Raw genomic sequence first — 18950 nt, forward strand, 5'->3', positions numbered from 1 at the left:
AAAAGCTGTGCCAAACCTATACAGCATATTGAAGAGCAGAGACATCACTTTGCCAACAAAGGTTCGTATAGTTAAAGCTATGGTTTTTCCAAGTTCGTATAGTTAAAGCTATGGTTTTTCCAACAGTCATGTACAGATGTGTCACTCGGACCATAAGGAAGGCCGAGTCCCAGAGAATTCATGCTTTAAAACTGTAGTGCTAGAGAAAACTCTTGAGAGTCGCTTGGACTGCAAGAAGTTCAAACTGTTCCATCCCAAAGGAAATTAGTCCTGAATATTCATTGGAAGGACTGATGCTGAAGAACTGACTCATTGCAAAAGACCCTGATGCTGGGAAAGATTGAAGGCAGGAGGAGAAGAGGATGAGATGGTTGGATGGCATCACTGACTCGATGGACATGAATTTGAGCAAGCTCCAGGAGTTGGTGATGGATAGGAAAACCTGTTGTGCTGCAATCCATGAGGTTGCAGTGGGTCAGACACGATGGAGTGACTGAACTGAACTGAACTAATTGTAATAGCATGTAAACACAGCTGTAAGAAAGAGAAGTATAAGAAACCTTGGGAACACAGTTGAAGAAATGATCACCTTTACTTGGAGCTAATAATAGACTTCAGAGAGATGATGACAGTTGAACAGGAATTAAAGAATAAATAGAATGGAGAATCAGAATGAGAAAAGACTTTGTTGTATGTACATATGCAGACAAATGAAAGAGCATTACCTGTTAAGCAGTAAGAACTACTACGGAATGACTGAATCACAGCCTATGTGGTGGTCAGATGTCAGGAGACACTGATGTTGAATTTTAAAAACACTAGCTGATATAAAAGTATGAGTAGGATCTGGATGATGAAAAGTTATAATTAGCTCTGTAAATGCTTATTACTCACATTCTATCTTCTGCAGATTCTGAAATGATGCAGTAACAGACACAGAATTCAGAAAAGCCTCAGAATATTAGCTTTACTGTTGAGGAATTTACATTAGGTTGCAACTGGGATCCAAGACCCTATGCATTTATCTTTATCCTTCAGGGGTCACACCTGCCCTACTGATCATATATGAAGAAGAAAGACTTCATATATCCTGTGGGTACCAGAGAGCTCAAGCTTCAAGACTGAGATATATTTCTCCCCAACTCATACAGAAAATTAAGTGAAAGAAAAGGAGAGAAAACTAAAGATGAAAGTTTTCTCCAGACTATAGTATTTTATTAACAGAGTCAAGAACATGAAGAAAGAAAAAGAAAGCTGTTTTGGCCAGAAAGAGCATTGTGCTAAGGACACACACACATACACACAAAATGAAGGAGCATATGCATTTTAGAGGGGTTTCCAGGTGGTGCTAGTTGCAAACAACTCACCTGCCAATACCGGAGACATAAGAGATATAGGTTCAATCCCTGGGTTGCAAAGATCCCTTGAAGGAGGGACCCTCTCTGAGTCTTCGCTATAGTACTCAGAGAGGGGCTTTAGGGTCTCTGAGAGAAAAACCTGGCAGGAAGTAAGTATTCTGTCTATTTGGGGTTTGCACTATGAAAAGATGATCTGAACAGCTAATAGGATACTAAGTCAATCAGGCACCCATAACCAGAATAATGAGATAGACTATTTTTCCAGGAAGACTCATTCCCAGGGCTTTGCTGGGACAAGGATTTTAATGTGCACCTATCTTATATAGAATTCCTTTAGAGCTGGGTGGGACTGAACCCACAAGTATGAGCCACTGAACTGAACTGAGAACCTTGGGGTCTTCTCTAACAAGTCAGTTAGGAAGAGAAACAGCATGGAGAAGGCATATTGTTGTTAAATGCCTTGATGTGAAGGTGGCATAAATCATTTCCACTGTAAGAATGGCCCCACCTAGACAAAAGGACACCTGGCAGCCCTGGTGGCTGGAGAAGCCTGGGACCACAAGGAAATAAGTCCAACTGGGGACTGAGTGGGGCCAATTTGCAGCTGCAGCCTCAGGGTAAATTTCCAGTCCAGGAGAAAAGTGTCTCCCTCCCTACTGGAGATGATGTAGGTGCCTTGGTGTTTGGCTCCAGCTCCACAGGCCTGGAGGCCTACAGCTGCCCAGGACTCCTGTAGGAATGTGTAGTGAGCATGTGCGTGCTGAGCAGTTTGGGAGTTGCTAGAATCTGGAATGGGGCAAGGGTCAGGAGATGCCAGTTACAGGACAGGTTCTTTGGGCATAACGCATATGCCAACTGGCAACTCCTAAAATACTCAAGGGGTAACATTTTCATTGAATGCAGAGCTCCACTTTACTCCACTGCCTTGCCAGGGCAGGGGCACCTTCTAGTAAGACAAACCTGGGATAGACTCGCGGCATGTCCAGGAATAAGAAACACATGACTGTTCGTGAGCACAAGGTTGTTGTCACTATGCTAATTTCTTCAGACTCTGATACACTGTTTTTACACATGTCCACTTTAGAAATCAAGGTAACAGCCATATTCTTGGGCCAGGGGACACTTTTCTCCTGCACTGTGCTAGCAGGCCAGTGTCAACCTTGTCCTTCAGCTTCTCAATATCCTCTTTAATGACACATTCTAATTAGACCTCTAAGACTACCTTTTAGGCTTTTGTCATGTTTTGCCTTATTGCTTTTTTGGATCAGTTGGCTTCCTCCAACAGCTGTTGCTTTTATCTGATTGGTTCTCGGGTGTCTTATTGGTTAGAATTTTACAAAAGAAATTTTAATGTAAAATTTAAAGGAAATCAAAGTTTCTTTTGTGAAATTCCAACCTTGTTCTACTCTACTTAGGATAAAAGAGCTTTTCAATGACTCAATCAAAGCAGTTCAGCAGGTTTCTAGATTCTGCTGGGTTGGTCAAAAAGTTCATTCAGATTTGTCCATAAGATGTTATAGGAAAATCCAAATGAACTTTTGGCCAACTCAATTGATATTACATGGTTTAGGGAACATACTAATCTGTGGGGAAAATCAGGAAGACCTGAGATAACTGATCAAACAGAGGCAAAATCTCTTTGAGTAGACATGATAGATACCAAAGTGTCTGTTAGGTCATCTTCTTCTCTTTTATGAAGCTAATTTTCCCTATTTTTCCCATGATAGGAAATAGAGACAAAGTTCTCCATCCAGAGGAGAGAGCTGTAACACATCACTGCATCTGCCAGCAGGTTCTCTTCTACCTAATCCTACCTGAAAGGCCACCCCTGTAAAACTGACACACCTGCTTTCCCCTTGGGTAGAAAGAGCATATCACACAGAGAGGCAACTCTTGAGACTTTGAAGTGAAAGAAGTGAAGTGAAATCACTCAGTCGTGACTGACTCTTTGCAGTCCCATAGACTGTAGTGTACCAGGCCCTCTGTCCATGGGATTTTCTAGGCAACAGTACTGGAGTGGATTGCCATTTCCCTCTCCAGGGGATCTTCCCAACCCAGGGCTCGAACCCAGGTCTCCCGCATTGTAGACAGGCACTTTACCGTCTGAGCCACCATAAATGCAGACACATAACAGGTACTCAACTCAGTCTCAGAGCCTGAGGTTGTCAGTTTTTAGAACCAAGCCATGATTCTCTCCTTAGTATCATCCTGTCTTGCATCTGACTTACACACCCTGAAATCTGAGCTGACAAAATTAAAATGATATCATCCGATTGGCATGAAGCACAACGATGGATTCCCCCAAATTCTTTCTGCATCTCTTCCTTTCCCTTCTAGTCGCAGGTCCATACATTTTTCCTTGGGAAAATTACAATACATTTGTGGGATTAATGTTAAATGCACACCATGTTGGCAAGTTGTATATGGATAGTCAACAAAGGTATTTTATTATGGGCATTCAGAGGGTGTAATATTTCTTTTCCAAGTGTCATGAAAGGGTGTAGGATTATAGGATACTGCTCTGCTCTTGAAAGAATGTGTCTTCTTTTATCAGAAAACAGGAGAATAGTGAGATGTTAATTGTTGAAAGTTAAGAAAAAGTGTTGAAGGCTTGAGAAAAAACATTCAAAGAGCTTTCCCTCAAGTTTCAGCTCATTATTTACCCATATTCCCCTTCAAATTTTCCTTTTTTGTCTCCTTCCTTTCCTGTTCTTTACAGACATGTAGGTTTGGTCTTAGAAATGTCCTATAGTGGTCAAAGGAACAGACCTGGGGATCCCAGGCTGGTTGAAAAGAAGCAGGAGGGGCCAGAATCAATGCCAGAGGGTCGACAGTGAGGAGCAGGTGACTGGGAGGTCATCTTCCTTGGCAAGAGAAAATTCAACAACTCATATCTCCGGGAGACGATGGGGGTGCTTGACTCAGAGCAAAGAGTGTTCAGATTCTTGCTGAGGGGCTGAGGGAGTGGTAGCTGAGCCTGCAGGCCCAGTGCTTGCACTAAGCCATTGGAGACCAGGAGAAAGCAAAGGACACTCAGGGCCTGCCGGAGTCAGGCCAAACATTAAATGTCAGGCGGCTCTTCTGTAAAGAGAAGAAGAATGTACAGTAAGGATGGGGACATGTCAAGAAGGGATTATTTCATTCAAGCTCAAGTTCAGTTCAGTCGCTCAGTCATGTACGACTCTTTGCAACCCCATGAATCGCAGCACACCAGGCCTCCCTGTTCATCACCAACTCCCGGAGTTCACTCAGACTCACGTCCTTTGAGTCCGTGATGCCATCCAGACATCTCATCCTCGGTCGTCCACTTCTCCTCCTGCCCCCAATCCCTCCCAGCATCAGAGTCTTTTCCAATGAATCAACTCTTTGCATGAGGTGGCAAAGTACTGGAGCTTCAGCTTTAGCATCATTTCTTCCAAAGAAATCCCAGGGCTGATCTCCTTCAGAATGGACTGATTGGATATCCTTGCAGTCCAAGGGACTCTCAAGAGTCTTCTCCAACACCACAGTTCAAAAGCATCAATTCATTGGTGCTCATCCTTCTTCACAGTCCAACTCTTACATCCATACATGACCACAGGAAAAACCATAGTCTTGACTAGACGGACCTTAGTCGGCAAAGTAATGTCTCTGCTCTTGAATATACTATCTAGATTAGTCATAACTTTTCTTCCAAGGAGTAAGCATCTTTTAATTTCATGGCTGCAATCACCATCTGCAGTGATTTTGGAGCCCCCAAAAATAAAGTCTGACATTGTTTCTACTGTTTCCCCATCTATTTCCCATGAAGTGATGGCACCAGATGCCATGATCTTCATTTCCTGAATGTTGAGGTTTAAGCCAACATTTTCACTCTCCTCTTTCACTTTCATCAAGAGGCTTTTTAGCTCCTCTTCAATCTCTGCCATAAGGGTAGTGTCATCTGCATATCTGAGCTTATTGTTATTTCTCTTGGCAATCTTGATTCCACCTTGTGTTTCTTCCAGTTCAGCGTTTCTCATGATGTACTCTGCATAGAAGTTAAATAAGCAGGATGACAACATACAGCCTTGACGTACTCCTTTTCCAATTTGGAACCAGTCTGTTGTTCCATGTCCAGTTCTAACTGTTGCTTCCTGACCTGCATACAGATTTCTCAAGAGGCAGGTCAGGTGGTCTGGTATTCCCATCTCTCTCAGAATTTTCCACAGTTTATTGTAATCCACACAGTCAAAGGCTTTGGCATAGTCAATAAAGCAGAAATAGATGTGATTCTGGAACTCTCTTGCTTTTTCCACGATCCAGTGGATGTTGGCAATTTGATCTCTGGTTCCTCTGCCTTTTCTAAAACCAGCTTGAACATCAGGGAGTTCATGGTTAAGGTATTGCTGAAGCCTGGCTTGGAGAATTCTGAGCATTACTTTACTAGCATGTGAGATGAGTGCAATTGTGCGGTAGTTTGAGCATTCTTTTGCATTTCCCTTCTTTGGAATTGGAATGAAAACTGACATTTTCCAGTCCTGTGGCCACTGATGAGTTTTCCAAATTTGCTGGCATATTGAGTGCAGCACTTTCACAGCATCATCTTTCAGGATTTGAAACAGTTCAACTGGAATTCCATCACCTCTACTAGCTTTGTTCATAGTGATGCTTTCTAAGGCCCACTTGACTTCAAATTCCAAGATGTCTGGCTCTAGATTAGTGATCACATTATCATGATTATCTGGGTCGTGAAGACCTTTTTTGTACAGTTCTTCCATGTATTCTTGCCACGTCTTCTTAATATCTTCTGCTTCTGTTAGGTCCATACCATTTCTGTCCTTTATCAAGCCCATCTTTGCATCAAAAGTTCCCTTGGTATCTCTAGTCTTCTTGAAGAGATCTCTAGTCTTTCCCATTCTGTCATTTTCCTCTATTTCTTTGCATTGATCGCTGAAGAAGACTTTCTTATCTCTTCTTGCTATTCTCTGGAACTCTGCATTCAGATGCTTGTATCATTCCTTTTCTCCTTTGTTTTTCGCCTCTCTTCTTTTCACAGCTATTTGTAAGGCCTCCCTAGACAGCCATTTTGCTTTTTTGCATTTCTTGGTCTTGATCCCTGTCTCCTGTACAATGTCACGAACCTCAGTCCATAGTTCATCAGGCACTCTATCTATCAGATCTAGGCCATTAAATCTATTTCTCACTTTCACTGTATAATCATAAGGGATTTGATTTAGATCATACCTGAATGGTCTAGTGGTTTTTCCTACTGTCTTCAATTTAAGTCTGAATTTGGTATAAGGAGTTCATGATCTGAGCCACAGTCAGCTCCTGGTCTTGTTTTTGTTGACTTTATAGAGCTTCTCCATCTTTGGCTGCATAGCATATAATCAATGTGATTTCGGTGTTGACCATCTGGTGATGTCCATGTGTTGAGTCTTCTCCTGTTTGTTGGAAGAGAGTGTTTGCTATGACCAGTGCATTCTCTTGGCAAAACTCTATTAGTTTTGCCCTACTTCATTCTGCATTCCAAGGCCAAATTTGCCTGAAACTCCAGGTGTTTCTTGACTTCCTACTTTTGCATTCCATTCCCCTATAATGAAAAGGACATCTTTTTTGGGTGTTAGTTCTAAAGGTCTTGTAGGTCTTCATAAAACCATTCAGCTTCAGCTTCTTCAGCATTACTGATTGGGGCATAGACTTGGATAACTGTGATATTGAATGGTTTGCCTTGGAGAAGAACAGAGATCTGTCGTTTTTGAGATTGCATCCAAGTATTGCATTTCGGACTCTTTCGTTGACCATGATGGCTACTCCATTTCTTCTGAGGGATTCCTGCCTGCACTAGTAGATATAATGGTCATCTGAGTTAAATTCACCCATTCCAGTCCATTTTAGTTCACTGATTCCTAGAATGTTGACGTTCACCCTTGCCATCTCTTGTGTGACCACTTCCAATTTGCCTTGATTCATGGAACTGACATTCCAGGTTCCTATGCAATATTGCTCTTTACAGCATTGGACCTTGCTTCTATCAGCAGTCACATCCACAACTGGGTATTGTTTTTGCTTTGGCTCCATCCCTTCATTCTTTCTGAAGGTATTTCTCCACTGATCTCCAGTAGCATATTGGGCACCTACTGACCTGGGGAGTTTCTCTTTCAGTATCCTATCATTTTGCCTTTTCATACTGTTCATGGGGTTCTCAAGGCAAGAATACTGAAGTGGCTTGCCATTCCCTTCTCCAGTGGCCCAGGCCTCGGGCGTGGGTGGCTCCTCCCAGCTGCCACCCCTGGCCTCGGGCTCAGGGTGGCTCCTCAGGGTCACCGCCCCTGGCCTCGGGCTCAAGGTGGCTTCTCCCGGCCGCCCCTGACCTCGGACGCGGGGTAGCTCCTCTCGGCCACCTCTGACCTTGGACCCGGGGTGTCTCCTACCGGCCGCCACTGACCTCGGATGTGGGCTAACTCCTCTCGGCCGCTGCCCCTGACCTCAGATGCGGGGTGTCTCCTCTCGGATGCGGGGTGTCTCCTCCCAGCCGCCGCCCCTGACCTCGGATGCTGGGTAGTTCCTCCCGGCCACCACTGACCTCGGACGCGGGGTAGCTCCTCTCCGCCGTTCCTGTACAGTCAAGAAAGAAGACTGGTTCCCAGAATAGGAAAGGGAGACCCTCCCAGATCCTAATTACATATGTATCTCACACTGATATGAACCATGTCAGAGTCTAGTTCAGTGCCCTAGACTTATTCAACCAGCTCCCATGTGAGTCACAAACCATATTCACTTATATTAGCACTACTCACCCTCCACAATCACAAAACTCTTTGAGAGAAATGGAGCAAGTATCTCCTTTTGACTAGCTGAGAAAAACTAGCCTCAGAATGGCAGACTTGACTCAAACACTAGTCTTCTATCAATAAAGCCCCCCTTTTCTGGGCACTAGCTGCTCTTCATGTTTTTGATCATCTCTCAGCTCTTACACAATTCCCTGAATAGGTAACCAGGCAGCCCTGCATGCCACATCCCACACTGCATGCCGCAAAGCTGGGCTTCAGAGCTGTGACTCTCTTGAGTCAGCCACTCAAGGGCTATGCTTTGCATTTCCTGACTCATATGGGGACAAGATTTCTTCCTTTACCCTCCTGTGAAGTGAAAGTGAAAGTCGCTCAGTCATGTTCAGCTCTTTGCGAACCCATGGACTATACTGTCCATGCAATTCTCCAGGCCTGAATACTGGAGTAGGTGGCCTTTCCCTTCTCCAGGGGAGCTTCCCATCCCAGGGATCAAACCCAGGTCTCCCACATTGCAGGCAGATTCTTTACCAGCTGAGCCACAAGGGAAGCCCAACAATAGTGGGAGGTCTACAACTTATAGCTGGAATCCTGGCTTCTCTGAAAAGACACTCTCATGGATATTCACAAAAAGCCCCCTCCCCTAGCCCTATTCCCACAGATTAATTTAAAATCTGGCTAGTGACAATAGGTAGAAGGGAGTGGGACCATTTCTTACAGTTTTAACTTACAGTTTGAGGCCTGGGGTCCTCTAAGTCAACTAATCCTGAGCTGAGCCAAGACTGGTCATTTTACTTCTGCTCCATCATTTGAAAACCATTTTTATGATTTTGGAAAGTTGCTCATTTTCTCTGACTCTTACTCACTTTACATTTAAAATAAGGTGTCAGTTCAATAATTTTCATAACATCTCTCATTCTCACACTCAATAACTGTATGGCATGGGATTTCTAAACTATTATTATCATTCTATCCATGACTAGGATTCTCAATAATTCCTTGAAGTAACACAAAGTAGGTGACTATTATGGGCAGCTGTGCAGCACTAGTAGAATAACCCTTACCCTCAGAGTTCACACCCCACCACCCGCTTCTTCACCTCCCTCCATGCCTGTCCCCATGGGGACTACCCAATCTACAGGGCTTACCCAAGCAGAATACGACCACATCTTCTTTGTGGTTGCAGTCATGATACCCCCAGGACCTATGCTGACACTGCTCCAGGGACTGCTCTTGCCCTTGGCAATGGACATCATCTAGCCAGATGCGCCCATCTCCAGGGACAAACTTTCTCCTTGCTTTGGCAGGTACAAAGGCTGGCTTTCCACAGCCCAGTTGCTGGCACACCACCTGCTCCTCCTTTGTCCCCCAGCCGTCATCACAGACAGAGCCCCATATGCCCTTGTGCAGCACTTCCAGTCGCCCAGAGCACCTGGTGTCTCCGTTTACCAGCCTCAATTTAAAGGGATCTGCAGAGTCAGGGGATGGAGTGGCGCATGGAAAGAAGAAAAAAAATAAACATCATCTACATCCTCATTCAAATCCCATCAACACTTCTGAAGCTCTCTTCCTGCCTGTGTTTCTGTGATCATAGCCCTTGCTCTAGTTTCCAATCCATGTGTCCCAGGTCTGTTTCCTTCACTAAGACCTTTTACTTTCCCATCTAGTTTATAAAAGTCTAATACTTATGAATGACTTTCTAGTAGTTTTTTTTTTTAATTGAAGACTTCAACAGTGCATAGAATTTTGTGTCCTATCCCTATTATATAGAATTCAATATAATAATAGTTTATATTAATCTAACACTTAATACTGCTTAAAGCATTTTCATATACAAAGGCAAGTATCATTAGCTCCATTTTTGTAACAAGAGAATTGATGAGCAGCACAATTAAATATCTTTGCTATGGTTATTTGATACATGAGTGCTGTGCTTAGTCACTCAGTCCTGTTTGACTCTGCTCCTCTGTCCATGAGGATTCTCCAGGCACGAATACTGGAGTGGGTTGTCCTGCTCTCCTCCAGAGGATCTTCCCAACCCAGGGACTGAACCTGGGTCTTCCACATTGTGGGCAGATTCTTTACCATCTGACACACCAGAGAAGCCCAAGAATACTAGAGTAGGTAGCCTAACCCTTCTCCAGGGGATCTTCCAGACCCAGGAATCAAACCAGAGTCTCCTGCATTGTAGTCAGATTCTTTACCAGCTCAGCTACCAGAGTAGTTCTTTATAAACACTGATTGAATAGAACTCTATTTAGTCAAATTCATGAATAAACCTAGTCACTGGACTTATAGGCATTACCTTCACATTCTACCCATGTATCCTCATCATGGGTGCAGTTATTATTCCCCTCAAGCCCAGAAAGGCAATACTGAAGGTTTCCTTCCCGTCCTGAGCATGTTACATTGCTCAGCCAGATGAGTCCTTGGCCCTGGGTATCCTTGTTACAGCATTTTTTGGTCAGTGTAGCCTTCCCACACCCCAGTTGTCGGCACACCACCTTCGCAGCTGAGAGATTCCAGCCTGCTTTGCACACAGTGCCCCATTGATCTTGGTGCTTCACTTCCAAGCGCCCCTTGCAGCTACCAGGGCCACCAACCAGCCTCACGGTCTCTGGAACTGTGGGAAAAGAAAGATTAAGTTTCTGCTCCCTTCAAGAACACAGCCTTCCCACATAAGGGGGCTCCTAACTCTGAATCTTTCTCAGAAATAAGAATGAGAACTCAGCATTGGGCACAAATATTTGGTGACTGTTTGTCACCAAATGACAAAGAGAAACATAGACTAATCCCTTAGCCAAATCACAGTCTAATGGAAAAGTAGATAGATAGTAGATAGATACACAGAAAATAATTAATGCATAGACAACAAATATATGAATGGAATAAAGAAATACAACAATTATATATATACAATTGTTGTGTGTGTGTGTGTCTGTCTGTGTCTATATATATTGTCTTCTCAGGTGGCTCAGTGGGTACAGAATCCACCTGCAATGCAGGAGACTCAGGAGACCTGGCTGGATTCAACCCCTGGGTGGAAAAGATGCCCTCAAGGAGGGCATGGCAATCCACTCCAGTATTCTTGCATGGAGCATCCCATGGACAGAGGAGATTGGCAGACTACAGGGTCACAAAGAGTAGACACGACTGAAGAGACTGAGCATGTACTCATGCATACATATATATACACAGTTGTTATGTGTTGGTTTCCTATGAGCACCTCCTGTCTACCTAACTAGATGATAGACTCCTTGAGAACTGATGAACTTACATTATATTTTGGGAGCTCATTTCTTCCCCATAATGTCAACTTAGCCTTAGATACAAATGTTTAGTGGTTATTAGATCTGTGCATGCTTGTGTGTGTGAAGAAGAGAATCAGGTTCTTGGATAGATTGAAACAAAGAAAAACTAAGATTGAAACTAAGAGAAAATCATTAGTTCAACCAAGTGTGTGTGCTAAGTCGCTTCAGTCATGTCTGACTCTGTGTGACTCTATGGAGTGTAGCCTGCCAGACTCCTCTGTCCATTGGATTCTCCAGGCAAATACCGGAGTGGGTTGCTGTGCCCTCCTGCAGGGGATCTTCCCCACCCAGGGACTGAACCCACATCTCTTAATTCTCTGTATTGGAAGAGAGGTTCTTTACCACTAGTGCCACTGTTCAACCAAGGAGGAGTAACAGTTCTAGATGAGGATATATTTGTCTCCAGGGTCCACAGTTGAGAAAGGGTGAGAAGTGAAGGAAAGGGAATCAGTTAACCATTAGTTCATGGTGGAGAATAAAGATAAAGAGGACAAAGAGTGGTCATGCGGGCTATGGGCAGTTGGCATATAGTCCTTGAGTCCTGCCATACTCACTCTCACATATTGCCCCTGAATCCTCGCTGTGGGAGCATTGATAAACGTCTTCCACCTGGTCACAGTCAATCAATTTATCTTCCGTCCCATTGCAGTTGACATCTTGGATGAAGATCTTTTGTTTTTCATCCGCCAGGGGCTTATATAAATTACCACTGGGTGTCCCCTTGGCTGCTCCACAGCCCAGCTCCCGGCACACCACTTCCACATCTTCCATGTTCCAGCCGTCGTCACACACAGTGCCCCACTCGCCATTCCGTTCCACTTCCACCCGCCCTTCACAGCGATGGGGACCTCTCACCAGTCGCACTTTGGGTGAAGACTCTGCAAAGAAATGAGATATTGGCTGCAGATTAGGAGTGGCCTAGAGAGTACTCAGGCATGTATGCAGTCTTCTTGGAATTCTACTACCATTTTCAAGATGTGGAGAATTGAAGGGTGAGAAAGTGGGGGTCAAAAGGGAAGACAAGGAAGAGGAGCTCCAGGACTCCATCTCTGAGTTCTGGTTCTGCTACACTCTTTTATTGTTATTATTATTATTATTTAAGCTGTATTTTTATTTGGCCCTTGGTGAAACTTGAAAAAACAAGCTTAATATCCCTACCTTTGGATCTGTGTTTGTGGCCTGTGGTCTATCAGACTATGAACAGTATATGACAGTATGGGCTACAGGGAACAACTCAGACACCTCTGTGAATGAAATACAATTACTTAGACCCAAATTTCTACTGACTACTTTGTCTCAACTCTGCACAAACTCCCTAGAACTTGGCATCAACCCCAGAAGAAGTAGTTGGGTGAAAGACGTCTGACCTGGTTGATTTTAAGCTGCATTGAGAAGTTTCTATTTGATTTATTGATTTGTTCTTGTTTCTCTCGTCTTCTTCTATAATTTCTTCAGGAAAATGACATGAGGAATGGAGGTTAGAGACAAATAAAAAACTAAGAAAAGTTCCCATTGTTGCACTCTGAACTTTAAGGCATGTATATATAATTCAAGAAAAGTCACCTAGAAATAACTCTGGATCGTTGTAACTGAGATTAGAGTTTGTATATGCATTACTGTTGCTCTAGAAAATATTCGATATCAGGATCATGCACAGGCTATTTTATTTTATTTGAGTTATAAAATTCTGGATTATTTTTTATTTGGCCATGCCACATGGCATATGGGATCTTACTTCCTCAACCAGGGATTAAATCCCCACCCTGCATTGGAAGCATGGCGTCTTAACTGCTGGACCACCAGGGAAGCCCTCAAATTCTGGTTTTAAAAAAGTTTTCCTTTTCCATGGAGTAACGGTCCCATCACTTCATGGGAAATAGATGGGGAAACAGTAGAAACAGTGTCAGACTTTATTTCTGGGGGCTCCAAAATCATTGCAGATGGTGATTGCAGCCAGGAAATTAAACGACGCTTACATCTTGGAAGAAAAGTTATGACCAACCTAGATAGCATATTCAAAAGCAGAGATATTACTTTGCCGACTAAGGACCGTCTAGTTAAGGCTATGGTTTTTCCAGTAGTCAATGTATGGATGTGAGAGTTGGACTGTGAAGAAGGCTGAGCGCCAAAGAATTGATGCTTTTGAACTGTGGTGCTGGAGAAGACTCTTGAGAGTCCCTTGGACTGCAAGGAGATCCATCCAGTTGAAGGAGATCAGCCCTGGGATTTCTTTGGAAGGAATGATGCTAAAGCTGAAACTCCAGTACTTTGGCCACCTCATGTGAAGAGTTGACTCATTGGAAAAGACTCTGATGCTGGGAGGGATTGGGGGCAGGAGAAGAAGGGGACGACAGAGGAAGAGATGGCTGGATGGCATCACTGACTCGATGGACGTAAGTCTGGGTGAACTCCGGGAGTTGATGATGGACAGGGAGGCCTGGCGTGCTGCGATTCACGGGGTCACAAAGAGTCGGGCACAACTGAGCGACTGATCTGAACTGACCTGAAAGGACTAGATCACATTATAAGAGAGAAGAAATATGTTTAAGAGAGAGAAAGAGAATACATATCAACGAAGTGCAGCTAAAGGGAAAGGAAGAGCTGAGAAGATTTAAAAGCTAGAGAAAAGAACAAAGGAGCTCATCAGGGCTGTTATGTCCTAGACAGTATTTTAGCCTACTTCATTAGCGAGGGCTTGAGAGACAAGGACCCGGGGTGAGTCCTCCCTCTCTGGGTATAAAGAGATCAGCTGTCTCCTGGCACTTGCAGCAAGACATAACTCTGGAGGCCAGAGAAGAAAACCCAGGTCATCTGGAGTATTGGACTGGGACCCAGAAGCAGCATTTCTTTAAGAAAGCAAATTGATCCAGCAGGGTGTAAGATCCTCCACATTCATAACAAAGTTTGCAGCTGCCCCTCTCTCATAAAGCCTCTACTATCAAGAGAAAAATAGGCTGAAGAGACAGTGTCAAAGAAACTCATGATCCTCATCCAGTCCCCTTGATTTCTGGACCATCAGATGCTTCCTCTTCCACAGACTAATTTTCTTTGTGCCTCCTCATTCTCTCCTCAGTTGAACTGTTTGTGCTCTGCTGAAAGACTCCTTTACGGGGTGGCCGGTGGCCACTGAAATCCAGCCTACACTCTGCTGATGAAACCATGAAGTGCACAGAGGCTGGTGCATTTCTAGTTCAACGATAACATTAAAATTGGCAGAGGGACCAGGAAGTAGTACAATATAGAAGGGCAAAAGAAAGTTTATTTCCCAGGAGGTGAGGTGTCTTCTGAGCCTGAAAGAAAGCCATCTGCTTTGTTAGATGATGGAGCTAGAGGTGGGTTAGAGTCTTGGGTCACACAGGCCAAATGGAGAGGAATCCCTTTGCAGTATAAACCACTCAAATTTTCTCTAAGTTTTGGAAGTGGAAATCTACCCATATAAGACTGGTGGGTTGTGGAACCAGAAAGAAAATCTACTGGGGCTCTTTTGAACCACAGCCTCTCTCCCTGGCCCCAGGAAATCAAAATTTCCACTCTCCAGAGCTGAAAGTCCACCCTCTTAGGATCCCAAAAGATCTTACCTAGAAGTCCAGGTCCAGTGCAAAAGCCTGAGCAAATAAAAAAGAAAGAAAGAGAGAAAGACGTGAATGAGATCAAGTAGTCAAATGCCAAGGCTTTGTTCAAAATCACAACTCTCTAGAAAGTTTTGTTGAACTTTGTGGGACAGAGAGGTAATTACACAGCCTCCAAGGTTAGACCTTGTTGAGACCTTCTCCTTCTCCTCCTCCTCCTCCTAGAATGACCAGCCTAAAAAAAAAACCACATGGAAACTAAGAGCCAAAAAGGCCCATTCTACCATGCCTAATTAGACCTATCATGTTCCCTTTCCATCTGATGTTGGCTCTACCCCAGGCATGGATAGATTTGATTTTTTATTTTAATCTATTAGACTGATTGGTGATGACCACCTAAACTAGAAGTGTGGTGATGTAGTATCTGAGTCCAACAGGAAAACATGTTGGAGGTTTCTGGGAAGATGTGTTGGGGCCAGTGTGAGAGAAGCAAGAGAGACTTCATCTTGAAGCCTATCATCCATCTTAAAGACTGGATGTGAACTGGGACTGAGTCCTGCCCAAGAGTGAGAAAACCATTGCTAGTGAAAACCAGTTCTGCTGGAGACTTCCCTCCCTACAGATGACAAATGGAGATTGTAGTTGAGGTCAGGCTGCCCCTGTTAGATTAACCATGGAGACATCCCCCTTGATGTATAATCATTCCCTCCCCCCACATCTGCACCCTTAACCATTAATTGTTTGTTCTCCTAGCACCTATTTGTTGTAAAACTCAGTCATATACAACAAAGAGGTTGCTAACATGTAACCAGTCACATAGCGGGGGAGGGGAGGGGGGGTGGGGGCGGGGAAGGGGGTGGGGGCGGGGAGGGGGGGTGGGGGTGGGGGCCCAGGGGGATATAAAACTGGGCCTCTCAGAAACATCAGGGTCCTTGTTGGGAACTATTCCCCTTGGACCCGCTGGCGTAATAAACTGTACTCTACTGTCTTGAGAGTCCTCCGAGGTATGTTTTGCGACTCCGGATTCCATAACAGATGCACGGTTGGGGAGGATAAAGATATCTTGAAAGGCATATGAGAGGGTAACAGACAGGAAGCCTAGGGGTCCCCAGGTGGAGGAAACAAACTACAAGTGTCAATTTTTCTTTTTCCTTCCCTATACAAAATTAAAAGGAGGGTTCTTTTAAAATTCTGTGTTGCCATGACAACACCTGATTCCACCTGAACTTAATTTTTCTCAGACCTTGAGCTCACCAATGCATTTTTCTTATGGAAATGTTTTTCTTAAGCTATGCTAATGTATTTACCTTATTTACCTTTCTTCAAGTCTGTTCACCAAAGACTCAGAACGCATAATGGCTCAACACATCAGTATGTTTTACTCATGGAAGTGTTCCCCTTCTGATGTCTATTTCGGAAGCTTTCTCTATCTCTTTTATATTTTAACGAAACTTGATTACACAAAAAGCTCTGGCAACCCAGCCTCATCACTGGCCGCAGGTTGAATGCCTCTCTTCCAGAGGCCAAGAATCCCAGCATCATTCACGGTTCATAGCAGCAGCCTTTCATGTAGAGGAAAATGGCAATATTTTTCTGTGTTCACTGACACTGCATTTAGACAATGGTCAACAAACTTTTGTGTGAAATGCCAAATAGCAAATATTGTAGGCTTCATGGGCTATACAGTCTCTGTTATAACCAATCAGCTCTGTCAATGCAACCATATACATGTAAATGAATAAGCCTGGCTGTGTTCCAATAAACCTTTATTTATGAACAATTCAATTTAGATTTCATGTCATTCTCATGTGTCACAAAATGTTATTCCTTTCACTTTTCCCACAGTTTAAAAATGTAATATCCATTCTTAGTTTCCAGGCTGTGGTTTGCTGAACCTGGTTAAGAGTTCAGAAAGCAGTTCTAGGCTAATTGCCAACCTTCCAGGTTTAAGTATCAGCACATCTTTGAATGATCAGAGTTTCTTTCTACAAGATCTCTGTGTAATCAGACTCATCTACTCATTAGGCTCCATCTTAATGCAAACTTTGAGAGATGGTGAAGGACAGGGAAGTCTGACATGCTGCAGTCCAGGGTGTCGCAAAGAGACAGACACGACTTAGCTACTGAACAACAGCAAATGCTATAGAGAGAGTCCTGTGACTATCAGTGGCCTCTGAAACCCAGTATTTTGAACTGCAAAACTCATCATCCTCCAACACCACCCCATCTTATAGGATCTTTCTGAAGGAGTTAATATGATTGGACTTCCAGCCTAGAGCTTTTTAGGCAAATCCATGTATTTCATTGACTTGTCCTGGAATATTTTCTTCCAAATATTTGCTTTGCAACAACATGACTCAAAAAGACTTTGTCTGCAACCCACTCCAGTGTTCTTGCCTGGAGAATCCCAGGGATGGGGGAGCCTGGTGGGCTGCCGTCTATGGGGTCGCATAGAGTCGGACATGACTGAAGCAACTTAGCAGCAGCAGCAACAATTGCCTAAAACTCAAGGTTATATCATGAATAGCACCTTACAAGTCTAATAAAGAACACAAAACATATATATATGTAAATGAAACTGAATGTGATGAGCCTGATAGGTGTGAAAGTGACATAGCCCAAAGGTGACTTGAGAACTCTGTAGTGGGGTTGATCACCATGAGTATCACAGATCAGAAAGACTTCACGAAGGAGGTGCAACTAAAGATAAGCGTAAGAGATTCAATAGTAACTTCACAACAGGAGGTGGAGGACTATCTGCTAGGTAACATAAGGGGTGTATGGGTGTTTAGGAATGTGACCAGCACTGTGCATAGAACATACAAATGCCCAACTGAGAGACCGGTAGGTTTCAGTGGTGTACTAGATCATCAGGAAAATTAAAATGGATGTGACTGATTAGGGAAGGGACCTAGCAGGCTCTTTTATCTTGTGGAAAGGCTCTTAACAAACCTCTGAGGAACATAGCATTACTTCATAGATGAAAATGAAATTTCCAAGGGCTATGATAACTTTAAAATTCAGACAGCTAAGAAATCAAAGAGCAAAAATTGAAATCCAGATCTCTTTGATTCCAAAATCCCAAAACACTCTAAATTAATTTGAGCAATAAGAAACTGGGAAAATCTAGGGAAACACATGAAATACATTTGAGAAGAATCAATATGATCAATGAAAGGTGTTTGTCCTGCAGTTCTACTTCCTTTCTTGCTGTTACCCATGGTCCATTTATTTGTCTTATTATAAATAGTGCATTTAGGAAAATTTGTGTGAAAAAGCAATAGTATAAATTATTACTGAATTGATAGTGTGAATACAGGGAAATAGAAAGTTTTCTGGTAATCAAGGTGGATTATAAACTGAGTATAGATTAAGTGGCTTTGGGGATTTAGAATAATTACCAGATATAGAGAAAGGAGAGTAGAGACTTTCCTTGAAAGATACCTAGATCTGTACCAGATGGGCAAGGAAAGGCTTCCCCCAATCAAAGTTCCAGAGTACTCTGAAGCCTGGACCCAAAGGAGCAGAAATACTCACCAAAGATCAAGAAGAAAAACAGGGCCATGTCCCAGATGGCTGAAGATAGTGAACTGAAATGTAAGGCTGGAAGGAGGCCCCACAACAGGAATATGCAGCTTTGGTTGCAAGTGTGCTGTGAGGAGGGAAAGAGGCAGGTCCTGTCTGCAGCACAGGCTTTATCAGATGACTAGAAACCAATGGGCTCAGAGGTCAGGACTGATAGAGCTGGACTTGCTGAATTCAGCATGTCCCAGAGGAAGGGAGGTGGCCGGAATTGGCAGAAAGATGATGAAAACAAAAGAAAACAAACAAACAAAACAAACCCCAAGCTGCTGTGCTTTGGTTCTGCTGTAATCCCAGCCCCATCGAGCTCTGCTTTAGTCCCCTCACTATGCAAACAAGGAAAACAACACACACAAGGAAAGGCAAGCACCAAGAATAAGG

The 18950-nt window shown here is 43.6% G+C and overlaps 1 protein-coding gene across 1 annotated transcript; it reads right to left on the reverse strand.

Annotated features, from left to right (window-relative positions):
• On the reverse strand, positions 3785 to 18675 carry CD5L (CD5 molecule like). The gene is made up of 7 exons (XM_018046338.1): positions 18525 to 18675; positions 14997 to 15023; positions 11973 to 12296; positions 10413 to 10730; positions 9256 to 9576; positions 7768 to 7937; positions 3785 to 4439 (listed from the first exon to the last, which is right to left on the reverse strand). The coding sequence occupies exons 1-6, from the start codon at positions 18550 to 18552 to the stop codon at positions 7780 to 7782; spliced, it is 1176 nt and encodes a 391-aa protein (XP_017901827.1). The 5' UTR covers positions 18553 to 18675; the 3' UTR covers positions 3785 to 4439; positions 7768 to 7779.

This window comes from Capra hircus, chromosome 3 (assembly GCF_001704415.2).
Source record: "Capra hircus breed San Clemente chromosome 3, ASM170441v1, whole genome shotgun sequence".
Classification (NCBI taxonomy): Eukaryota; Metazoa; Chordata; class Mammalia; order Artiodactyla; family Bovidae; genus Capra; species Capra hircus.